Source organism: Amblyomma mixtum, chromosome 1 (genome assembly GCF_055824585.1).
Source record: "Amblyomma mixtum isolate Tamu chromosome 1, ASM5582458v1, whole genome shotgun sequence".
NCBI lineage: Eukaryota > Metazoa > Arthropoda > Arachnida > Ixodida > Ixodidae > Amblyomma > Amblyomma mixtum.
In genome coordinates, this window is record NC_143012.1 from 76,458,660 (window position 1) to 76,485,074 (window position 26,415).

The 26,415-nt window shown below is 49.4% G+C and overlaps 2 protein-coding genes and 1 pseudogene across 2 annotated transcripts in view; 1 reads left to right on the forward strand and 2 right to left on the reverse strand.

Annotated features, from left to right (window-relative positions):
* Positions 1-3,786: 3,786 nt before the first annotated feature.
* LOC149366817 (uncharacterized) lies at positions 3,787-5,382 on the forward strand (annotated as a pseudogene).
* A 13,878-nt stretch (positions 5,383-19,260) lies between these two features.
* The window catches only part of LOC149366818 (uncharacterized), a 41,396-nt gene continuing 34,241 nt past the window's right edge, over positions 19,261-26,415 (reverse strand). The window contains exon 4 of the transcript XR_016284132.1: positions 19,261-19,290. The gene's annotated coding sequence lies outside the window, so the exon portion shown is untranslated. The remainder of the gene's footprint in view (positions 19,291-26,415) is intronic.
* Positions 19,688-24,662, reverse strand: LOC149366819 (uncharacterized). Its single transcript, XM_089552520.1, has 3 exons — positions 23,415-24,662; positions 21,699-21,936; positions 19,688-20,848 (listed from the first exon to the last, which is right to left on the reverse strand). The coding sequence occupies exons 1-3, from the start codon at positions 23,498-23,500 to the stop codon at positions 20,099-20,101; spliced, it is 1,074 nt and encodes a 357-aa protein (XP_089408646.1). The 5' UTR covers positions 23,501-24,662; the 3' UTR covers positions 19,688-20,098.

Genomic DNA, 26,415 nt, shown 5'->3' on the forward strand with positions numbered 1-26,415 from the left:
CGCGCATAACCTACGAGTTGGTCGCCCATATTCACTCGGCTAAGGTTAAACGTAACTGCGACTGGGTCACGCGAAGGCTTGAAAGTGCGAGTAGTATTGCTTTCGCAATAAAAGTGCCGCCTGAATTTTTTATGCTGCCGGTAGGGGAACGCGAGATACCATTGCGGGGACACCCCAAACTCTCCGGTGCGTTCTGTCGGTGGTGGTGGTGAAAACATTTATTACGAATGAACAGGAGGTATGTTTGGATCAGCCCGTAAGGGACCGATCCTTACAAACACTAGGTGGAGGTCCCTAGTATGGGACCCCAGTGGCGGTTGCCGCCGCCCGGGCGCGCCCGACTAAGGCTTGTTGGGCCTGTAAGTCGTGGCAGCCGAGCAGGGTCGCCTCCCAGTCCTCCCGGGTTGGGTTGGGGATGGGGGGAATAGCGGGGTTGGAGGGGCAGGCCCACACCATGTGATAGGTGTCAGAAGACACTGCACTACAGTGTGGGCAGCTGCCGCTAAAGGAGGGGTCAAAATGTTTTAGCGCTGCCGGGCACAGCAAAGTATTGGTGAGAAGGCGGAGAAGGAGCCGCTCATCCGCCTTCTTCAGGCCTTTACATGGGCTAGGGTAAAGGCGATGACAATTTTGATAATATGTTGTAATATCTTTGAATGTATAGTAAGAAACGTCTGAAAGCGTTAAGCGCACACTCAGTGCAGAACCAAATGTGGTGTCTGTGCGCAAGCTGGGGTAACCCCGGTTGCGGTGATCACCTTCGCGGGGACAAAGGTGTCACGGACGGTGTTGTAAACTATTAACGGCTCCCTGTTCGCCTGTACAAGAATACAGTGCCGGCATGCCCCCGCTCTTGCACAGTGGGCGATCGGACCGATGCGTGCCCGCCACCGCAGCCGGGGCGCTGCAAAGGGTGCGGGGTCGAGCTTCCTGGTGCCACTCCTGACGGCCCGGCGGAGCATGAGTGTGTTCCGAGCTGCCTCATCTGCGGAGGCGGCCACCCAACCGGAGCTCCGGGCTGTGCCGGGCGGTTCCGGAAAGCCATCAAACCGAGCTCCCCATCCGGATCCAAGCCGAAGACAATGACGGGGCCCAAGCAGGCTCCTTCGCCCAAGGCAAAGAAAGCGCCAGCCGCTAAGGAACCTAAGGCCCAAACTGGGCTATCGAAACTTGTCAAGTCCGCCACCCAGGCGGTGCCCCCGGTCCTCAACGTCAGGGACTTCCCGCCGTTGGCACCCGTCCAACCAAAGGTGAGCAGTTGGAGCAGGGCAGTCTCCAGGCCCCCTACCCGTCCCTGTCCTACCGAAACCGCCCTACAGCAGCAGGTAGAGGAGCTTAGGCACCAGAACAAAATTCTAGCGCGCAAAATTCAAGAATTAAAGGCCTAACAAGCCGGGTCATCCGAACCAATGAAGGAAGCTGAGCCAGATGACGGATCATCCGTCACATCTTGCTTCACTAGCGTCTCGCGGCACGGCGTGGACACGGTAGTTGGATCAATTTCCACTGCTGGCCGCGTCGGCGGCCTCGAGGCACTGCAGCCCCAAACCGAGCAAGTGGCGGCCCTCCCGAATCAAATCATGTCAGCAGTCCGCGAGTCCTTCCAGCACATGTTCAAGGCCGCCTTAGCGCAAGCACTTCACGACCTTATGGCCCAGGTCACTGACTCCGTACTTAAAGCCGTGCAGCCCTGGGTCGGCACCCAAATTAAGAACTCCACTAGATGCGAATCGCCGCACCTCAAACGTAAGACAGCCTCCTGCCAGGCAGCGGAGGAACACGCTTCAGGCTCGGCAGCCGGTGAATCGGTGTGGCCCCTCACTGGGGTTGCGCCGGCTCCTGGCCAGAGCTAGTCCGCTCGCCCCGTATATAAATACAAGATGGCTAGAAGATCTAACAGGAATGCTAGAAACCTTGAAAAATTCTAGATCATCCCATGGAACTGCAGGGGTTTCAGAGCTTGGAAAAAGCGGTCGCACCTCCAGATTTACCTGCAGTTCCTAGGTGACATACCGGCGCTCATTGCCCTGCAGGAGCCTGGCATAGACACTAAATTCTCCGGCTACAGCACCTTTCAGGGGGGCCCCTCTACGTGTATTCTGGTTAATAAGGCTTATGCCGTGGTTGAGGTCGACTTAGACTTGAGCACCGAGCAAGAATATACAATGGTACGAACACTGCCTCTCAGAGAAAGCCACCCGTCAGTACATATCCCCAACATATACTACCCTCCGCATAAGCCGTGTATAATTTTTTATGAAATCTTCCTTCGCGCGATCAAAATGGCAGCCAAAGAGCCTCTAGTGGTCGTTGGATACTTCAGTGCTCCCAGCCTTCACAGGGGCTATCACTTTGAAAAGGCAAGACGACGTAAGGTGGCGGAGCTCATCTCCACTCTCGGTCTTGCGTTGCTCACGGACCCGGCATATCCCACCCGAGTGAGAAATTCGGTAACCCGCGACACGTGTCCTGACCTTTCTCTCGTTAAAAATTCTAGAGCGGCTGCCTGGGAGACCTTGGGAGATTCTCCAGACAGCGATCACTTCCTTTTCGAGATTACACTTGTGGCGAAGGCAGCGCGCAAAAAATGGTGTCAGGCCAAGCTGACCGATTGGCACAAATTCCGAAATCACACTATCCCTCCCGTGCTATTTTCCGGCGGCTACGCGGAGTGGGCTAACCACATATACAACATTGAGAAACCACACGTCACAACACTACAAACCACCGAAGGGATCCCCGCAGTGGACACCCACCTCCTGCATTTGTGGGAGGCGCGCCGGAGCTTAACTAAACGGTGGAAAAAGCAGAAAACTAATCTCAAACTACGCGCCCGCATGGCCAAACTCATAGAGCAGGCTGCGGCGTATAGATAGCAGGCAGCGAAGCCGCAGCTCATCAGATGAGCTCGAAGGGGACGTGGCGTCTCTTTCGCAGTCTAATCGACCCGTCCCAAACAAGAGGGGAGATGCAAAAGCAGCTCTGGCGGGCTCTGCATGGGTATCAAGGTACGATGGCGCAACCAGCGGACACTCTGCGACATATATCTCTGTCTTACGGAGGACCCAACGGCGCCTGTGTACATGTACTCTGGCAGGCCTAATGAAACACTCGATGTCCTTTTTGAGTTGCACGACCTTAAGGTGGCCTTAGCAAAAATGCGCCGGGGTACGGCTCCGGGACGGGACCACATAACAGTGATCCTGTTGGCGAACCTACCGGACTCAGCCTACCTCCATTTATTAGAATACATCAACCTGATCTGGGACGGGCCTCCACTCCATCCCGAGTGGAAAACGACACTTGTGATGTTTATCCTTAAACAGGTAAGGCCGTGCATACGGACAACCTCAGGCCCATGTCACTGACCTCTTGTGCGGCCAAGCTTATGGAGACGATGCCACGGGATCGCCTCTCTCCATACCTGGACAGCAAAGGCTTCTTTCCAGTCAGCATGTTCAGGTTTCGCCCCCACATGTCTGCACACACACGTCCAGCTCCAGCTGCACAGGGATGTAATACTGCCCACAACTATGCAACACAATGAAAAAGCCATCCTCGCCCTTGATCTGAAAGGGGCTTTCTACAATGTTAAACACGGAAGCATCCTGGCCAACTTGAGTTCTACCGATTGTGGGGCTAGGGCTTACGCGTATGTAAGAGATTTCTTGACTAATCGCCAGGCCTTTCTTCGGATTGAAGACGAGGAATACGGCCCTTAACATGATCGGAACACGGGGTACCCCTCAGGGAGCGGTGTTATCACCGCTCCTGTTCACCATAGCTATGATGCGCCTCCCAAGCCATCTGGCCCAAGTGGAAGGCATTCAACACGCGTTATTTGCAGATGACATTACAATTTGGACCACCAAGGGGAGCCTTGGGGACATGGAGGACCGCCTTAAGCAGACCGCTTCCATAGTTGATGCGTATGCTATTAACTGTGGGCTCCAATGTGCTCCAGTGAAATCAGAGCTTCTGCATGTCAGAGCGAACCCAAAGGATAGGAACGCAATACACATCTCTCTGTCAGGAAGTCCTACTAGAGAGGTGCAGGAGCTCCGTATTCTGGGCCTTCTCATTCGCCACGGACTCAGACCGGACTCCACTATTGTGAGACTGAAGAGAATATGCGAACAGGCAGGGCGCATGATCCCCCGCGTTTCCAACAAGCGGGGCGGTCTGCGGGGCAGGGACGCGCTTCTGCTCGTCTATGCCTTCGTGACTAGCCGGATCCTCTACGCCGTGCCATATCTCCGCACTACTAAGCAAGACGAGGCGCGAATAGACGCCATCATCCGCAATTCAGCTAAGCGCGCCTGGATCTCCCGGTGGCTACCTCTAATGCCCAAACTTAAGGCATTGGGGGTGAAAAACTGCTACCAGGAGATGCGGGATGCCCACCTCGTGAACCAATACACGCTGCTAATGCAGACAGCCCCTAGGCGCCGGCTGCTAAACTGCTTACACATCCAACACGACTGCACTCCAAAATAGGCGGAGCGTATCCCAGCGCTGTGGCGCCATATGCTCTGGGTCTCCCCGCGCCCCCGTAACATGAACATCGACATGCACGAAAACAGACGACATGGGCGGACTCGGGCTCTTGAGAGATAACACGGCTCCCGACCAGGTGTATATTATGTAGACGTAGCAGGGTCATCGCCCACGAGAATTTACACGGCCGCTGTCGTTCACCAGGAAATGCACGTTGATGGACTCTCCCTTCGAGCCCCGAACTCAATGCCAGCCGATTAAGTAGCGATAGCTCTTGCTGCCGCCCACCCCAATTCGAGAATCATCATCACGGACTCCCGTAAAGCATGTGATCATTACTTGGAAGGCGAGATCTTCCCCTTAGCTGCTTGTATTCTAAGACGGACGCCGAAAAGAATAATTTGGGCTCCAGGCCACCAGGGTTTACGAGGTAATGAGGGCGCTGACGCGGCTGCCCGAGCGCTTACTCAGCGGGCTCCTCATCCCAATTCTTCAGGCTCGGAGACTAACCAGCCGCTGCTGCGATTCAGGGAAATAATAACGCATTATATTGACAACCACCGCCTTTTCCCGTCCCCTGCAAAGGGGCCGAGTAAGACGGAGGAGCGAACCTTAAGGCGCGTGCAGACAGGTACTCTACTCTGTCCTGCATTCATAAAATATTACGATCCTTACACGGATGGGCGATACTCGCAATGTGCGGAGACCTGTGATATCTTCCACATGGTGTGGGCATGTACTCAAAATCCCCACCTCCCCCCTTACCCTACCCCTTCCAGAGAGGCATGCGAGAGTGCCCTCCTCAAATACTCCTCGCTTGAGTCCCAAATGGCTCTGGTGAAACGGGCGACAGACGGGGCCTCGTCATGCGCTGTCCCGGACTAGGGACGCCGGCGATGTAGCGGGCCACTCTGTGGCTCCCAAACTCTCACCAAATAAATGATTGTGAGGGCCGGGCCCTTCAGGCCCGGTCCAAGCAGTACCTTTCTTGTACATAGGTTAAATAACTGTTTTGCACAACCATCACCACCAAATAATAAAGATGAATGCGCCTTCATGGAACCATTAAGCGCTAGCGATTCCGCACCATCGCAACGCTATGACCGCAGCTTAATATTATCTACTATCAGGAAGGGAAAACGTTCTCACCGCCCGATATGTGCAGGCGCAAATTTCTATACTTCACAAAGAAAGACGTTCTCGTTAAGAATACTAATAATAACTGATTATTGAGCAAACGAAGACAGCGGAATATCTGTCTCACATCTCGGGTGAACACCTGAACCACACCGTAAAAAAAACTAAAAGAGGATTCTTGTTAAGAACTTTCGCCCCGCAGAGACCACAGACCATGTCGTGATGCTCAAATGTCTTTGAATAGAATATACGCAGGTCTCCAATGACGACCCGACTGATAGGCAATTCTTGTTCATCTGCGAGTAGCACTTCCAACTCAAGTACCACAGGAAACCGCTATCAACCGATGTCGCACGTTACGTAAAATACCTGTTGAGGTTTTGAGCGACAAATACTACCTACTAAGCCAGCAGGAATTCTCATCTTAGTCCCATAACCAACAAAGCTATTCCAGCAGATCGGCATGGAACTTCTCGACCTCTTTATGACGTCGCTGCTCGAAAACAAAAGTATATATTCGGCGGCTGACTACCTCACCTAGGGCGCCAAACCAAAAGCGCAACCAAAATTGCACAGCAGCAGAAATGTCAGAACTATCTTGTGGAACGTAGCCTGCTGTGACATGACCTCCCTCCCCCCGAAGTACCAAATACGAACTGCGGAATAGCGTTTACGGTGGAGATTACGCAAGCTATCCAGCGCTACATTCTGACAACCTGTGGACGACAGTCATTACTGCCATTTTGTGCCCATCGACGGTTGCGACGAGTGTTAAATTGGTAAATTGGTTTTTTGAGGTATGTAAATGGCGCAGTATCTGTCTCACATATATCGGCGGACACCTGAACCGCGCCGTAAGGGAAGGGAGGAAGGTAGGAGTGAAAGAAGAAAGAGAGAAAGAGGTGCCGTAGTGGAGGTCTCCGGAATAATTTCGACCATCTGGGGATCTTTAACGTGCACTGACATCGCACAGCACACGGGCGCCTCTTGCGTTTCGCCTCCATCGAAACGCGGCCGCCGCGGTCGGGTTCGAACCTGGGTACTCCGGCTCGGTAGACGAGCGCCTTACCACTGAGCCACCGCGGCGGGTTGCGACGAGTGTTCTTGCTCATATTCAAAATTTGCAATCTCACCTATGATATGTAAACCACCCTGCCTATAATACCCCGACAGGGGTCTTTAAGGTAAGAAAACGAAACGAAACGAACCGACAGTTCTCCACACACAAATGCTCCTCTGAGCGCTTGAACGGACATCGCCGACATGCATGACATGCCGACTGAGAATATACGACCTGGAAGGTCATGCACTCCCCTCAGCTACAAAGCCGCAGTAGAGAAGAGAACCCGGATGACGCCTTTTTGGCTCGTCCAAAGCACGGAGGCAGCCACCACGCTCGATGCCATGCTCCGAAAGGTCACGGCATAAGAGAGGCTTGACGCCAATGCCTCCCTTCGACATCACAGAAGAAAGCCTGACAACTTCAACAACTGCGAATCGAAGACCAGCAGTGTACCGGAGTGCTACGCTACAACCTATGGCGTCGCGACTGAGAGCAGAATCCAAGTGAAAAAGATGTGGTGTGGACACCAAACTGCCGTTAAGAACATAGTGAAAAACGTTTACCACGTTATTTTTCGGATCATCGACGAATATGTGAATTGGACTACGAACACGTTCTCTAGAGAGCGACAGCGTTTCAGCGGCGCTGAACACGGCATGTCGTACATCTTAAATCCGATACGGGCAGAAATCGAAACTACAGTTTTCATTTTCAGGGTGTGTTTTGGGTCTTTTATCACGATGGCTGATGTACGGGAGTGTCTGTAGTAACAGAAGGCCTCCGCAATGGCTTAGTCGTTATGGCATTCGAGGAGAACCGCAGGCGGTCGAAATTATCCGGAGCCCTCCACTGCGGAGATCTTTTAGAGTAGGTGGCTTTCGGTTGTTAAACCATATGAAAGAAATTAGCGTACGTTTGTGGGCACCGCCTGTCACGCTTGGCAAAGAGGGAAAAGGGAAATCCAGCTCTCCTTCAGTAGGGCAAAAGAGAGAAAGGCCGGAAGGCAGCTGTCAAAGGAATACCGAAAAACAAAATGAATAACAATGACTCAGCAAAAATTATTGGCTCCCTGCCATGTTCGGCAGGTGCTCAAGTGGAGATGGATATCCCCTTCCCATCTTTTAGGGGAAAAGAGGTGGTTTGGTTTGGTTTATGGGGTTTAACGTCCCAAAGCGACTAAGGCTATGAGAGACGCCGTAGTGGAGGGCTCCGGAAATTTCGACCACCTGGGGTTCTTTAACGTGCACTGACATCGAACAGTACACGGGCCTCTAGAATTTCTCCTCCAAAGAAATTCTAGCCGCCGCGGCCGGGATCGAACCCGCGTCTTTTGGGTCAGCAGCCGAGCACCATAGCCGCTGAGCCACCGCGGTGGCGGGAAAAGAGGGGGAGGCCCGAAGGTGGCTACCACGGGAAGAATTCAGAGGGTGGCTGCCGTGGAAGGAAGAGTTGTGACGCGGGAGGACAAATGCGTGGCGTGAGGATGGCGAACAAGGGAACAACCGGGCGTATGGCTACCATGGAAGAAGAAGGGCCAATCAGCTAACAACAATAAGGTTTCGCTGGTCAACAACATCAGCCTTGATTAGAATCTATAACTAACAAGGTTTCAGTGGAATCTTGGAGACAAACTGCTATCTCCAATATTATTGATAGATGAAACAATATTTCCCGTTGGTGCACGCAGGGGAGTAAAACGCCGAAGCACATCATAACTGAATTTCTTCTGTTATAAAAGTGAACAAGGGAAGAGGAGACTGAGGGAGCTTAACCAACGTTGCGAAAATAGGTTGCGTCGGAGGAAGCGTTCAAGAGTACAAGGAGACACAAGGACAAGCCAACGACATGAAAGAATGCAGTCGCGTAAACCATTCATTTCGGTTTGCCGAAAAAACGAAGACCACACATCGAACATCGTATTTCTGCTGTGTTCCAGCTCATATATAAGAACTGCTTTGGTCCGAGAAGCAGTATATCCGTTTTTTTTATCATTTAAGCGATATTTTGACTCGAAGAAGTATTCCGTTTGGATTCAGGGCACACTTGTGCCCCACTGATGTGCTTCTGCAACTCAAACGCGAAGTCATTGATCCCGCACGCAGAAACAATGACCGAGCGCTTCTTATTCTCGACCTCAAAGGAGCGTTGTACATCGTCAAGCACTCCACGATCCTAAAGAACCTCCACAGCACGAACCGTGGCTGCCGAGTTTACTCATACATCTGTCATTTCCTTATGGACTTATGGACAGAACCGTAAACATCAGCACCGGCACAAAACAAACAACACAAGTGAACATGGGCACGAGAGGCACTCCGCAAGGGGCAGTACTATCCCACTTCTCTTCAACATTGCACTCCTAAATCACCCACCCATTCTCAATCAGGTACAGGGGATACGCCACGCCCTGTACGCTGATGATATAACCATCTGGACAACCACGCGAAGTAAGGGAATTGTTGAAGAACAACTACAAACAGCGGCGACAATCGTTCAAAATTATGCGTGGGCGTGTGCACTAACCTGCTCTCCCGAAAAGTCTGAACTCATAGACTTCCGTACACGCAATAATCAGGACACCATCAACATCCGCAGTGACAACTCGTCCATCAAGGAAGTTCGGACCCTCAAGATACTAGGTCTGTACATAACAGCAAAAACCTCCTCACCCTCCAGAAACTACGGCTCGTGAGCGAGCAAGTCACCATGATGAGCGCCAGGATAACAAAGCGGAAATCAGGGATGCGAGAAGAGGATACCCTGCGACTGGTGCAGGCTTTCGTCGTAAGCCGCGTCGTCTACGAAGCACCCTCCCTCCGCCTCAAGAAGCGTGACACCAGGAATCTATGCGTCATAATCGGAACAGCCCATAAGAAGGCACTGGGCCTTCCTCTTGCAATATCGACGGACCGGCTCTTACGACTGGGAGTGCACAACACGATAGACGAGCTAATAGAGGCACACCTCACTGCGCCGGTTGTACGGCTTTCTACAAGTCGGACTGGTTGACAAGTCCTCACTGATTTAAACATCAATTGCCCCCGACAGCTAGACTCTAAAAACGACATTTTAGCCTCATGGAGACGACAATTCAAGGCAGGTCCACTACCCAGGATTATGTACCCCGATTTTCACCAGTCAAGACGACAAGCACGAGCCGAAGCTATGAAAAGGCACTACGGCGAGCGCGAGGGCGTGTTCTATGTTGATGCTGCGGGTCCCCAGGAGGGAATGACGGCCGTCGCGGTAGTGCACCAAAACAAAACAATGGACGGACTAATACTGGCTAGCCAGGACATACTGTCTGCGGAAGAAGTGGTGATTGCTTTAGCTGCAACACACACTAGCTCGAAATACATTATTACAGATTCACAGACAACGTACCGCAATTACTTCAGAGGCAGGATCGCACCCTTAGGAGCTAAAATCCTGCAAGACAGCTACACCCGTGGCTACCAACCCACACACAAAAACTTAATATGGGTACCAAATCGCCAGGGCATCCCATGGAACGTCAGCGCACATGCCTCAGCAAAAGCATTTCTCCCCCGGGCACCGATTGCGGATGCCGTGGAACCTCCTACCCCACTACTAACTTACAACGACATACTTCAGCACTTAAGATTATCCCGTCGGGTCTACCCTCCGCCGGCTAAGACACTGGACAAAGGGGAGGAACTAAGCCTCTGAAAGCTACAGACCAACACATACAACAACCCACGAAGACTACACGCAATAGACCCGGAGTCATTTCACTCACACTGCCAATTCTGCGGGGAGAAGGCGGACCTGTACCATATGGTATGGGCCTGCCAACTAAATCAGGCGGCCATTGTCAATAACCAGCCAACTCAGGAGGGGTGGGAGGCAGCTCTGACCAGCTCGGACGAAACAAGTCAAAAAGAACTCATCGAAAGAGCGCGGACAGCAGCCTACGCCATCGTGGCTCCGGACTGAGAGCTCCACCCGCCGCTACAACCTCCTAAACAGTTTCATTAAAATATTTTCACCACCACCACACGTGGCTACCGGCCGCCGCTGCGCGACGACTCAAAGCGTCTTCGCTATTTTTTTTACACTTTTTTATGTTGCTGCGACTGAGAGAAAGAAAACAATCTGCAGCTGGTATCACGTCAGAGTGGCAGTAGCGCCACAGGAGCGCAGCGCAGCAAACACAAACCGTAGCTGCAGCCGGGCTCTCTGAAGAAGCGAGTTGGTCGCCCATATTGACTCCGCTAAAGGTCAAACGTAACTGCGGCCGGGTCACGCGAAGGCTTGAAAGTGCGAGTAGTATTGCTTTCCCAATAAAATTCAGGTCGGCACTTTGTTGTCCTAAAGTGCTGTGAGGCGAAACCCTTAAGCGCAGTGCTGCTGCTCGTGTCACTGATGTGTGGTTAAGATGTTAAGCTTCGCCTCTGAGTGTGAGACGCGACAGCGTCTTGCAACGCTGCCAGGGAGTCCTCAGAACGCCACCGCCAGTTCGGCTTTACGAATTGCTCGTCGCTAAAATGTTTTGTGAAGAAAGGAAATGTATCTGTCTCGCATATCTCGGTGGACACATGAACCTCACCGTAACGGGGTGGAATATGGGAGTGAGCGAAGAGACCGTATTCACTAGATGCCGCTTTATTCATTCCAAACCATCAAGCTGTCACGGGAGCGATTAGCGTGTTCGTCTCGCGCTCCGGAGACCTTGGTTCGATTCCCCAACTCGAACAATTTTCCACTCGGTTTTATTAATTTATCTGGTCTGGCTAAAATGGTTAATTAGCTTAACTGGTTAATTAACTAAACTGAGTCCCACTTTCTTGGAGCATCAATACACCATCCCTTTAATTGGTTGCATCTTTACTAGCCATAGTACAATTGGCCCCGTTTGAAATTCGTGCACTGTGACGTCATGACCATTGCGACCAATTGAAAAGCGTGACATTTCTGTCTACAATTGCTGCTTACAACGACGAGGCATAAAAGGCTTCCGCCTTAAAACGCGCCGGTGTACGTATTCCATCCCAGTGGAGATGCGCCCTCCACGTGCGCCCTCTTCCCGCGAACATAAACCGTGAGGACCATAATGGCCGGCGCCTGGCGCGGGCGGAAGCCCTGGCCCGCCACTATGGATCGAAACCCGGCGTATTCTACGTGGATGCCTCCGGCCCCCACCATGGGGGATGGTTCACGGCCGCAGTCGTCCACGAATCCAAAACAGTGAACGGCCTTACTTTCCGAGCCCGTGACATAACACACTCCTGCAATAGTAAAACATTTCGACCCCAAAATTGATGGGCGCTGCCCTCAATGTGGGGAAGTTTCCGATACCTTCCACATGGTTTGGGCCTGTCAAAAGAATCCTTCCCTTCCCGCCAATCCTTCCCCTTCCCGAGAAGCATGGGAGGCAGCCCTGCTCGACTGCTCGGGGCTGGAGTCTCAAAGGGCTCTAGTCCAACGGGCGCGAGTAGCGGCCTCGTCCAGCGGGGTCCCGGACTAAGGACTCCACCTATGTAAAGGGCCATTTTTGGTCTGCAAACTCTCCTGTTGTTTATTAAAAAGTTTTCACCACCACCAACACACGCGGAGGAGGTCGCCATTGCTTTGGCTGCATCTCATTCCAATTCAAAAACAATTATTACCGACTCGCGAGGGGCATGTCGGAACGTCGAGCAGGGCTGGGTACCGTATCTAGCCTACCGCATTCTCCAAAACAGCGTCTATACCGCGGACCCCGCTCACCGGCGTATCGTTTGGGCTCCTGCTCACATGGGCCTTGAGGGAAATGAGGCAGCTGACGCCGCCGCCCGCGCGCTCTCTCACCGGACATTCCCCTCCGACCCCGACGATCAGGAACTCGAATTCACTCCAGCTTACTCGTTTAAAGACATTTCTTTACTTTATCAATCTGGCCATAGTCTTTATCCCCGCCCGTGTAAAGGTCTCTCAAAGGCGAATGAGCGGCTTCTGCTTCGCCTATATACAAATACTTTGCTGTGCCCGGCAGCTTTAAAACACTTTGACCCTTCTTTCTCTGGCAGCTGTCCGCACTGTGCGGAGAAGTCTTCGTACATCTACCACATGGTGTGGGCCTGCCCCTCCAACCCTGCTATCCCCCCTCACCCCAACCCAGCCCGGGAGGACTGGGAGGCGACACTGCTCGGCTGCTCTGACCTGCAGGCCCAACGGCCCTGGTCGCGCGAGCCCGGGCAGCGGCCGACGCCACTGGGGTCCCGAACTAGGGACCTCCACCTAGTACGTGTGAGGGCTGGCCCCCTTTGGGTCAGCTCATACCTCACCTCCCGAAGTTTATCTGTAAATAAATGTTTTCCACCACCACCACCACAGGTGTGCTCTGCGATGTCAGTGCACGTTAAAGATCCCCATGTGGTCGAAATTATTCCGCTGACCTCCACTACGACACCTCTGCTCTTTCTTCTTTCACTTCCACCTACCTCCCTTCTCTTACGGCGCGGTTCAGGTGTCCACGAGATCTGTGAGAGATAATACGCCATTTCGTTTCCTCAAAAAAAAAATTATCAATTTTATCAATGCAGCCGAGTTTATCGATGCAGCCTGTCATGAGACCTCGCCGACGCGCCATAAAAAGATGAAGATGAATACGCCTTCATGGGACCCTTAAGCGCAAACGATTTCGAACCATCGCGGCATCGCGGCACTCGGTGGCAGCTGCAGCACGAAAGACAACTGCCTGAACGCTGCTCTTCTTTTCCGCAGGACAATCCATCACGGAGTACCAAAGGTTGGAGAAAATTGTGTGAGGCTTTTCATCCCGAAGTCCTGAAAAGTCGTTTCGCCTCTGCCGCGGCTTGGTTGCCCACGTTAAAACTGACGAAGGACCGCGACTGCGCAAGTGCGGCAGAACTGCCCAGATCTGCGAACTGCCTGGAGCCACCGGTGGCGCGACAGGCGACCATCTTTCAAGATAAAGGACGGACTGCTCGGCTTTCTCGGCACTCGGTGGCAGCTGCAGCACGAAAGACAACTGCCTGAACGCTGCTCTTCTTTTCCGCAGGTTGGTGTCGTTCCTTGTGATTACTTCGATGAATATGTGCTGCTTGCTGCCACTGCTGCCGCCCTAGTGTCCTGCTTTTTTCTAAACTACTGTCTGCAACGCACGATGTCGACAGACTTTTGTTCCTCGTGCGATAACAAGTTTACGCCCGATGAAATTTCTGTCACCTGTGTTGAATGTGACCAGTTGTACCATCTCGGAACCTGTGCCGGGCTGACCCCAAAGCAGTACAAAAGTAAATCTGAGTCAGCCAAGCAGAAATGGGTATGTCCCACATGCAAAAATGGAAAGAGCAAAGGAGACAATCAAGGTGACAAGCTGGCTAGTGACGAGATAGCTGACATTAAAGCCCTACTCGTTACTATAAATGGAAAATTAGATGAGCTGATGCCGCTTAAAGAAACTGTAGCTGGCATTGAAACTGCTGTGGAGCTAATGTCCGAAAAGTATGATGAAGTACTAGAAAGACTAACTACTCAGGAAAAAGACACAAAGGACATTCAAAAGAGATTGGAAGTTTTGGAGCAAAAGATCCAAAATAACGAAGAAGAAAATGAAACGTTGCGAAATGAAGTAAATGATCTAGAATGGAGGAGCAGAAAGCTGAACCTAGAATTCCATGGAATTCAGGCCAGTGAACCTGAAAATCTGCTAGATAAAGTAAACGCAGTGGCCGACACGATAGGAGTCCCAAGGCTATCGAGCGCAGACGTCGATGCAATTCACCGCCTACCTGCAAGGGCCGATAAGATCCAAGGCATATTAGTCAGATACACCAGGCAAGCTATCAGAGATGAGTGGCTCGAGAAAAGGTCTAAACTGAGGGATGAAAAAAGCAACATTGCCATTATGGAAAACATGACTGGTCATAACCGACATCTGCTGCGACTGGCAAAGGACTGGGCAAAACAAAATGCATATCAGTATGTCTGGCACAGGAATGGAAAGGTATTCCTGCGCAAAGCAAGTGGCCAGTCGGCAATCGTCGTGCGCAATATGCGTGACTTTCCGTCATAGCATGTTCCAATCTGTCCAACAAATGGGTTTAAAATGTGTTGTCGGAGTTTGAAATGGCTAATGATAGTTACTTTCTTCCAAAAGATGTAAACGTAGTTGCAACGAACCACCACCAAAGTTCACTAAAATGCCTTCATTTAAACGTTCGCTCACTTTGCAACAAAGAGGCAGAAATGGATTGTTTTATCTCTAGTTTTTCCTTTTTGTTTGACGCTGTCATGTTGACTGAAACTTGGTGTAAAGACGATCAAGACAACTTTCGGTTTTCCTGTTATCAGTCCTTCGGCTTAAATCGAAAAAATCGTCGTGGTGGTGGAGTCATGCTGTTGATGAAACCGAATGTAAACTGTGAACTGCTTCCTTCTTTTTGTGTGCTATGTGATGATTTTGAAATATTATCAGTTCGTATAAATAAGCACGTGTTTTCTGTTTGTTATCGGCCCCCAGATGGAAATGTGTCAAGTTTTTTCTCATTTTACGGGCAGTTTCTCGATTTTATTTCTGCAAATAGTTACTTTGTCACCTCGGCCGGCGACTTTAATATAGATATGTTGGCTAACACTAACGAACAAAAAAACATGCAAATGCTTATTACATCAAACGGTTTCGATAATGCAATCACATTACCAACTCGAATTACGAAAGACAATAAAACACTACTAGTCCTTTTTGTGACAAATTTTGACAACACAAACATCACAGCGGGAGCTATATCATGCAGTCTTAGCGACCATCTTCCGATATTTGTTATGGTAAAGAAGCAGAATTTAGGAGGGTGCAAAAGCCGATCACCCATTTTTTTTCAGCCTATCACTATGTCAAATTTAGACAGCTTCAAAACTGAAGTACTGAAGTCAGATTTTACATGGGTAATGGAGATAAAGAATGCCGATGAAGGGTACGAGAGGTTTATGAACCAATTCCTGGAAATCTACAAGCGACATTTTCCAATAAAAACTTTTAAGCTAGGTAAAAAAATCCGAAAGCCTTGGATAACTCCCACCCTGCGCCGAAAGATCAACGAAAAAAATAGGCTTTACCACCAGTTTATCAAAACAAAAGATCCTGATACCTTAAAGAAATTTAAGACGTACCGAAATAAGTTAAACAAGGAGGTTAAAATAAGCAGATCTAGTTACATTCACTCTGAATTCCAGAGTTGCCTAAAGAAAAGTGACCTCGTATGGAAAAAGTTTAACACTATTTTCAAACGCACGAAAGTGTCACCTAGGATCGAGAAGTTGTCAATAAATGACTGTGAAGTGTCTGGTTGCGCCCTAGCAGAATCTTTCAATGAGCATTTACTTCATTATTCTGATCGTGGTATACTTGAAGATATTTACAATTTTATGCCAGTTAGAAATAATTCCTCTGCTTTCCTAAGCCCTGTAACAGAAGATCAAGTTACATCAGTTTTTTCTTCTCTAAATAATAGTTCAAGTTGCGATGCTGAAGGAGTTCAGACACGTCCGGTGAAATATGTGTTGGATGTCTTATGTCCATATTTAACTCATATTTTTAACCTTTGTTTGACAAGTGCATGTTTTCCAAAACGAATGCAAATCGCCAAAGTAACTATGCTCTTTAAAAAGGGTGATCCCAATGATATGAATAATTACCGACCCATATCCGTCTTACCCATATTTTCGAAAGGCTTGGAGAAGCTTATCCATAATCAGCTCTGCTCGTTCTTTGATGTACACAAACTAATTTCAGATGCTCAATATGGATTTAGGAAGAATAAGTCGACCGAATTAGCTTTGCTGGAACAGAAAGAGTTTATTTTGACCGAATTTGAAAAAAAGAACTTTATACTTGGTATTTATGTCGACTTTTCTAAAGCATTCGATTGTATTTCATCACTTAACTTTGCTGAAGAAACTGGAAATCTATGGAATCCGAGGACATTTTCTCGAACTTATTAAATCATATCTCAGTCTTCGGCAACAGTTCGTCCAAATTGAACAGTATCGTTCTGAATTAAAATCCATAATGAAAGGTGTTCCTCAGGGCAGCATTCTTGGTCCGCTTCTTTTTAACATTTACATCAATGATCTCACTAACCTCTCTACTGAGCCTAAGTATGTTTTATATGCCGACGACGCTAGCATATTTCTTTCTGCTCCAGATTGCCACATCTTACACAGCGACGCGAACTCTCTCCTTACCAAGCTTAAAACGTGGTCAATAGCGAACCATTTAAGCATAAATGTTAATAAGACGAAAGCTGTAATATTTAGACCTAAATCTAGGCAGTTAAATTTTCATGTAAGCTTAATTTATAGTGGAGCACCAATAGAAATCACAAATAATATCAAAATTCTGGGTGTTACATTTTCTCAGAGTATGCTATGGGATGGTCACATTGATGCTGTTTTAACCAAGTTATCTCGAGCAGTTGGCATTATTTCCCGTTACAGAGCTTTTCTTCCGTATCAAGTAAAGATTCTGCTTTATAATTCCCTGTTTTACTCTCATCTTAATTACTGTTTTTTAATCTGGGGCACAACCACGTATACAAACTTGCAAAAGATCTTCATACTTCAAAAAAAACTTATCAGAATACTTTTCAATCAATCATACAACAGTCACTCGCAAGGTCTTTTCCCAAAAGCAAACATAATACCAGTATTCAATCTATACAATTATAAGCTAACACTTGCATTCCAGCGCGAATTAAAAAGTCATCTTGAATCTTTGCATGAGTTGTCTTTACTGGAAAAAAGAACTGTTTGTTACCCTACACGTCATAAAGAGGAGTGGATTGTACCAACTCCTAGAACCAACTATGCAATGGAAAAATTATCCTTCACCCTTCCAACACTATTAAATAACTATAAAAAATCCGGGACTGACCTGTTTAATATATCTAAACGCGAATTACGACAGCTTCACTGCATACACTCCTAAAAATTGTACCTTTGTTCCTATGATATGTATATTTAATCTTTTGTTTATTGTACCTCTTTGTGCCCTCTGTATTTATTGCATTGTTGTTGTTTTTTCTTCCTTTTTCTTTCTACTGTATTTTATTTTGGCTCTGCTAAATCGCGAAGAGTTTAGATGTGTATATTTATGTTGTTCCATGCCTTGCTGCTGTTGCCCTGTACAGGGGGGTTGTGGGCCTTTGTCAAGCTGCCGTTTACGAGCAGCTTTTACCCACAACCTCCTCCATCATACCGATGGAAATAAAGATTATTATTATTATTATATTATTATGACCCTCAGCTGAATATTGTCCACTATAAAGAAGGCAAAACAGCCCCTCCGCCCAGAGTGTGCCGCCGCCAATATCTATAGTTCGTGAACAAAGATGTTCTCGCTAAGAATAATAATAATAATTGGTTATTGAGGAAAGGAAGATAGTGCAGTATCTGTCTTAACGTCTCAGGTGTACGCTTGAACAGCGCCGTAAGGTTGGAATAAAAGAGGAAAAAGAGGAAGAGGATTCTCGTTAAGAACTACTGCCCCACAAAGACCACGTACCTTCTCGTCGCTCCCAACTGTCTTTACGGAGAAAATACACAAGCCTCCAACGACGACCCGACCGCTAGGCAACTCTTGTTTATCTGCGAATAGTAACTCCAACTAAATTACTACCTGACACCACTATCAACCGATGCCGCACATTACGTAGAATGCATGTCGATGTTTTTGAGCGATTAAGAATAGCACCCACTAAGACAGCAGGAGTTCTCATGTTAATCCCATAAACAACAAGGCCATTCCAGAAGATCGGCATAGAGCTCCTGGACCTCCTTACGACGTCGTCCTATGCGGCGGCTGACTGCCTCACATAGGGAGTTTTGATTAGCACGGATGCGAACTTGGAGTTTATAGAGTATGCCTGCCGTTAGGGAAAGAAATTCGGCAAAGTCTACGCGTTCGACCAAACCCTCGTAACATGCACCCCGACCGAAACCGCGAGGGATGGGAAGCCAGGGAAGCGGCCCTTCATGAATGATACGGCGATGAACAGAACACCGTATGGTACGTAGATGCTGCATGTGGCTAGCATGGAGCCACGGCGGTTGCGTATAATCCGCTTATCGCTCCAATTAAAAAAAAATTAGGAAACTAACCCAGAGTAAACAAAATAAAGAGCTATAGCGCTTGCGCTCGGCAGCTCCAGTGCTGCCTTTATACTGAGTCTACCAAAAACTGTAATGCTAAATTATACTAGGGGCAAAGTCTTCCCTGCTAGCTACCAAATACTGACCCAGAACACCCCTCCTCCTGCAGCACTCAGCTCATCTGGGTGCATGCGCACTCTGGAAACCCAGGCATTGAGGCCGCCGAATCTTTAGCCCGAGGGTCTAGAAACCGGGCACAGGCGGTCCTCATGGGGGGTTTCTCAAAGGAGCGCGCGTCCACCTTAGTTGAACTCATTGCGAATGCTCATGCCGCAAGGCAATTATACCCCCCGCCCCCCCCCCCCCCCCCCCCTGCCCCGAGTCCTCCCTCACTACCACGGAGCAACACCTAAGGCCCCGTCTGCAATCGCGGACCATCTCTACCCCCTCTCTACTCTCCCACTACCGAACCATCCCACCTTCCTACCCTCTGTCCAATGCACAGAAGGAAAACCTGACCCATAGCCTCCTTGTCGGTCCGGTTTCACCTCCACCCGGCGGTTAGGGACCACTCCAAACATGGGAGGACTGGGAGACATCGTTACGCTCCATGGACTCAGCAAGACAAAAGATCGTCGCCGGCCACACTGCCAGCGCCATGGAGAATACACAACTAACAAGACTTCAGTGCAATCTTGGAGACAAACGGGTGTCTCCAATATTGTTGATAGATCAAAAAATATTTGCACTTCGTGCACGCAGGGGAGAAAAACGGCGCAGCATATCTTCATTGACTGTCTACGGTCATAAAAGTGAATAAGAGAAGAGGTGCCTCAGGGAGCTTAGCCAACGTTGCAACAAGAGGTTGTGCCGGAGGACGCGTTCATGAAGAGAAGGAGACGAAGTGACAAGCTCAAAGACATGAAACAAAGCCGTTGCGGAAACCATTTATTTCGGTTTTTCTTGAAAACAAAGGCCACATATCGAACACTGCATTTATGGTGTCTGCCAGCTCATATTTAAGAAGTGTAATTGTCCGAGATGATGTAAAACCGGGTCTTTTTTTCTGACCATTCAAGCGATATTTTGACCCGAAGTGGTATTCTCTTTTAACCCATCGTTACCTCAAGAATTGCAAAACGCAGAGTTTTGCTTAAACCTTCATGGGTATAGCAAATTATGTTGACTGGCGAATAGCAGAAGGACGTCAGCAAAGAGTCAACACACAGAGTTCCCTTGAAGGTGTAAAAATCAGGTCATATAAACCACAGAAGAAAAAAGGATGCTTCAGCAGTTTTCACCTGGCGGGGCACCTAGCTTCAAGTTCTGAATGAAGTCATAAGTGAAGTGCTGGCAGTGGGGACTTGTTTGTTCGGAGGTTGGTAAGACCTCCAAATAGCGGCAAGAACCGGGCACGGCATTACGCACGCGCTCCGCAACGCGCTCCGTCATTCGGTGGCTGCTCACAGCGAGCCACTGCAAACGGGGAGCCATGCTTACAAGATTGGAAAGGCGCTTCTTGCCCACATACGTGTTCCTCAGGCACAGATGTGTTAGACCCAGCCTTAGGCTTCCATTTGTTCCCTTGTAGATTGATTTGAATGCTTTGCCGGTGAATGCCGTGTGTCCCAAGAACAAAACACGCAGGCTCTGACCGTGCAAGAGCACCATCTCGGCACCCGTGTCGCTCACGTGCGTGCGCTCAATATCCAGGACAACGAGGTTGATGATCACGGGCAGTATGTTGGTCAGGCGTTGGTCGTTGAACAGGTAGCTGCCTTCGAAGCTAAGGGCACGAAGCGACGAGAACGGCTCAAGCTTGGCTAGCCCGATGGCAGACGCGAATACGCAGTCGGCGAGGTACAGCAGCCGGAGATCACGTGGGTATGGACGGCCCGCTTCGACGGTGAAGAACTGCTCCGGACTGAACCACGACTCGCACAGTGAGAAATGAGTGAGCGTCGGTGGCAGGTCGCACACTGTGACCTTGTTCTCTCGAAGGTGATCGTTCAGGAAGCCGCGAGTGACGTGCAAGACCTGCGAATAAGTAACGACATTTGTAGATCCTTTTAGTACGCTAGCGCTTGTAGTGGGCATTCCCCGTATTTAAACGTTGCGTGTTTATCAAGAAGTTGACGTTCCAGTGTTTTGGGGAACAACAACAGCGCTGTATGGGATTGCTAGAGATGGGAAACTTTCATATATCGCATTATCCATTCAATCCAGACGTCAGCGCCAATTCGTCCCATGTTGGCTGGCAGGAAGCCAACTGGAGCGTCATATTGTTGCTATGCCAACAGTCTCCAGCATTAAAAAACTTCGTCACCGAGCAGGTGTTAAACCACGAACAGTGGTAACAAAGCAGCATCGTTTTTCTATGCCTAAAACGATTCGGCTACCACGCAGCCTTTCCCGCGCTGCGTTGACGTCCTGAATTTAATTTTCTAAACATCAAACCCCGTCCAGTCACCAAGTGGGCTTAAATAACTGAAATCGAATTTAAATGGAGTTTCAGATCCCAGGGCTAACTGCCGCTGTCATGCTTGGTGTGTCGACGGAAGCAAAAAATATAACTTCATCTCCTTCATCGTGCAGAGTGGGTCCAGATCCTAGAGCAGCTCATCCATGTTTTGTAATTTGGTGTTATCGATGAGGGAAGGCATCCTCATAAAAATGACTGAGCATTCCTTTTTCTTCATTTAAAACTTTGACGTCATGTTAACTGAAGATCACAATTGCTGGCGATAATGAAGCGCTATTTTTATTACAGATTGTACGTGTTTGTTCCACATCGACTCCTCCGGTCCCATAGCGCTCGTATAACACTTTGGGCTGGGGTTTGAACGAGGGGACCCTTCGTTAAGTACTGATGCCATAAAACGCTCACCCTGAGTGAGGGGCAGTGCTCGGCCAGGTAGGCGAAGAACGCTCGCGGAAAGTCTCTCTCCTCATCCTCGGTGGTCGATGTGTCCAAGGAACGGGTTATGTGCAGTTCCACGATGTTGGCGTCGACGTGGGCCTCGAGAAGGCTCAGCACCTGTCGAGCCTTGAGCGGAAACGACGTCACGCGTAGCACACGCCGCAGCGAGAAGTCGCGTGCCACACGCCACCATCGCCGACATACCCTGGAATGAAGAGGCATGCCCTACTGTTGTCACATTGTTTTATTTGACATAAATATAAGCGGTAACGTATACGTGAGCTCTAGCAGAGGCAAGGCTCATTAATTCCGATGTTCATGAGCCGTTAATTCACCGTCGTAGAGCCAGATCTATTCAAGCTAAGAGTGATCTGACCTCTATAGCATTCAGACAAAATGTACATGAAGGATTCCGGCGCGGTGATTTTCCTCACCGCTCTGAACTGGGGAGGGTACAAATAAAGACTTTGGAATGGAGGCATAATGTTCTCTTGCCGCTTACTGATGGCGTCGTTGCAAGCGGAATTTCCCACGTTCTGAAAGTTTGCGGAATACATTGCCTGAGTATGATTCCTGCTACACCAACCTTACAACTCCGTCGACATATGGAGACAACCCTTTATCGCTACTACCACGCCATGGTCTTCGCTAAGGTGATTATTTGGATTGCTGCCACTATACAGGGGAATACATAGCACGTCGGGATGAGACGCCCTGGACTGGCACCAATCCGAAAAATGACATCTTTCTCATCAATTTCATGTCCTCCACTGAGATCTCGGACGCGACCCGTGACCGGCCAGCGGCTGCGCCCGTCCAAACTGAAAATCCTGACTGATCGCTAGTTACTCATCTTCTGCATCTTTAGCAGATCAGCTATTTAGAAAATCCTGACTGATCGGTAGTTGCCCGCTTTACGCGCCTTGCAGATAAGTTTGGTGCACGCCAGCCTCCTCAGGAAGACCAGCTTCTTCGTGACTGCAAGCGAACCCTGGCGTGTATATACCACTGAGGTGCAGAGGAAGGTCCCATAACGCGCACCGAATATTCAAAAGAGTATGGGACTCAAGAATGTGGAATTTTACACAGATGGAAATTGGGCCGTGAGCTGCTGACCCACAACTTTGTTTCAAAGTATGACGCAACGTTTACATGCCACCAGCTGCTTTTTGATTTGGATTATGGGGTTTAACGTCCCAAAGCGACTCACGCTATGGTCCGCACGGAGTTTCCGAACACACGTCTGCTGCTGGCCTTTCGGCACTAACAGCGAGCAGACGATAAGCCGACAACTGGGCCTGCAGGAGCATCTTTAACACCTATGTGATCTCATTTGTTGTAAAATGTTTGCACTTTGCTCAGCGGTCAACTGTTGAGATGCTGCAAAGGTGGTGGAACACATATCTACGCAGGGCGCTGGTTTATTTCATGTGTTGATGCGTAATGGGGAATGTAAGATCAAGCAGGCTCCTGGCTGTTAATAGCTCACACTAAGTAGACTGTCGTTATAAACTAGAAAGAAGCGTTGAATAGCGCTTGATGCCACATTTAATAAAGTGGACAGCGAAATACGTGCTCAGCGATGTAGTGCCATGCCGGCGTCCTTAGGCTAACATGCTGCGTCCAAGCTCCAAAGTATCGACTGGAAAGTGATGCACTGCGTAGCATTGACGGCCGACTTACCTCGCGCAGGCGCATACATCGTCGAACGACGTCAGGTGCCCGAACACCTCCAAGAGAAGGCTCTCCGGCAGATGCTCGATCTCCATGGCCGGCACCTTTTCCTTCTGAACGTGCTCGTGGCGCTCTTCTTCCACTTACAGCGTCTGCCGTCGGAGAAAAATTCAGGGGGCACTTTGTCTAAAGGGCGTAGAGGCGAAAGCGTCTTCCACACAAAGCTTCGCCTGCATGAGTGGAATGCGACAGCGTGTTGTGGCGCTGCCAGGGAGTCCACGGAACGCTAGCACCCGTTCGGCGCCAATACTTTCAGGATATGGTGCGCGTCTGGCGCGGAAAGAAGAACGCGGCGGCTGCATCGAGGGACGCTGGTGCTGGTGCCGCCCAGCAACAGGCGCCGGCTAGCTCTGCGCATACGCAGGGCGGGAGTGCCCTGAACGCAGCCTCGAAGCGCTCCAAGCAACTCCGGTCGCGGCCGCAGAACACGCCGCGCATTGAAAGAGACGACATCGTCGTAGTGCTGAAACCAAAAATATGGCTGAGGCTTAGCTAAGGTTAAGCCTAGTCAGATGCGAAGCATATTGATGGCTAGGCTTGGTAATACATAGCTTTGTTTGTTTGAATACTTGGTCATTTTAATATAACCACTAGAAGCCTTCGTCGTGGGGGAAGACAACGGCATGGCTACAGCGGAACGCCGACTAACCCCGAGACGCGCGTTGGGTGAGCGCCTGGATTGCCACGGAAGCCGCGTCCGCCTGCCCAGTGGAGCGAGCGTTTCACCTACACCGAGTGTGAACGCGCGTTCGAAATGCGCGGGAGTGTGACGTCACCATACCACGTGATTCACACGGCGTGCAACCGCAGCGAGGGCACAAGTTGGAGCCCCGTCTCTCATCTGTCGTGACGTCATTGTGTCACGTGGTGTGACGTCACCATACCACGTGGTCTGCACGGCGTGCAACCGCAGGACGGCACAAGTTGGAGCCCCGTCTCTGATCTGTCGTGACGTCATTGTGTCACGAAGTGTGACGTCACCATACCACGTGGTCTGCACGGCGTGCAATCGCAGCTACGGCACGAGTTTGAGCCCGGTCTCTCATCTGCCGTGACGTCATTGTGTCACGTGGTGCGCACGGCGTGTAACCATCACGAAGGGCTTGGGTTACCTATTGTAATATGCTTGGCATAAAAACACGGTCGACCTCAAGGCGACTTTCGGTCCGGGACAAGCTGGCGCAGCAACCCACAGCATCCTTGGGGACGACGCAAAAAAATTCAGGGGGCACTTGGCTCTAAAGTGCTGCAAGGCGAAAGCGTTTCCTGGCCACTGTTTTTTTATTTTTATTTTCATGTCTTACAGTTATTTTGTTTTTATTTTTTATTTTTCATTTTTCTTTTCTTGATTTCACTCCTCTTACTTTATGAAGCCCATGCATTCACTAGATGCGCCTTTATTCATGCTGGAACCTTGAGCCTTGAAGAGTGACGCCGAAAGCCGGCCGAATCTGCCGACGCGTCTGTCGACACAGCTGCCGACGCGTCTGTCGACGCGTCTGCTAACGACAGTATGAGGCATTAAAGGCTTTCGCCTTAAAACGTGCTAGTGTGTGCGCTGAAATCAGTCGACGCCGCGGCGAAGCTACTCCGGGATACAAAGGCGAAAGCCTTTAATCCCTCATACCATCGTTAGCATCCGTGTCGGCAGATTTGTCCGTGTTTCGGCGTCACTACTTAAAAAGAAACTGCGTCGGGGCTGGGAATCGAACAAGGGCCTTGGGCATTTGAAGCGGCGACGCTACCACTCCGCCGCGAAGGCCCAAGGTTTGGGCATGAATAAAGGCGCATCTAGCGAACGCATGGGTTTCATAAATCAATTAAAAGGAATAAAAATAAAAATAAGAAATGAAAAATAAGAAAAGAAACAAAAATACAAAATATAGCGGCAAAAATAAAATATTGAAAGAAAAAATAGGGAGGTAAATATAAAAAGTAAAAATACGAAAAGAAACAAAAATAAAACAAAAAGAACAAAATAGAAGCGCAATAAAAATAAGACAATGCAAACAAAAATCGAGTAAAAAATGTGAAAAGGAGAAAAACCAAAAAAGAATAGAAATTAAAACAAAAATGAAATAAAAAATCTAAAAATATAAAAAATAAAAATTAACAGTGCAGGAAAAGCTTTCGCCGTGAACCACTTTAGAAAGAAAAAAATTGGTCGTGCTTTAGTTCTGGTTTAACCTGCAGGATTGCGAAAGCATCTGCGCGTAACCATACATTAATGCGTGAGCAACACTGCCTAGTCTCGCCGTCTCACAAGCTCTTGCGCGACCATACTGCGCATGCGCTAGGAGCAAGTGACGTCATTCGCACAGCTGGCATGCCACAGCTTCGCTGCGCGCGCTCAGCTTCCTTTCCTTAAAATGATGAGGAGTATAAAACGTTGACAACCCCAATAACACAATGAACGCCGATGGCCTATCGCTTTAGAGCCGCGTTTCTGGCACAACATTGTCAATGCCTGCAGTCACACCTCTCTTTCTCTCTCTCTTCACCCCACGGGCCGATGAGCACAGTTCAAGCGTCCACTGATCCAGGGCGCCATAATGCGCACTTCCTTTCCTTAAAATTATCGGAGTGTAAAACGTGGTGAACGCCAACGCCAATGAACACAACGAACGCCGAAGGCCTATGGCTTGGTAAATTGGTTGATAAATTGGGTTTTGAGGAAAGGAAATGGCGCAGTATTAAGCATGAAATGCTTTTAGCCCCCGTTGTCGGCAGTGTGGTGACGTCACGCCGAGACCGAGAGCTATCATCCGGGCACTGAAATCCACTCATCCGGGCACTGAAATCGAGTCATCCGGGCACTGAAATCGAGTCATCCGGGCACTGAAATCGAGTCATCCGGGCACTGAAATGGAGTCATCCGGGCACTGAAATCGAGTCATCCGGGCACTGAATTCCAGTCATCCGGGCTCTGAAACGAGAACATCCGGGCACC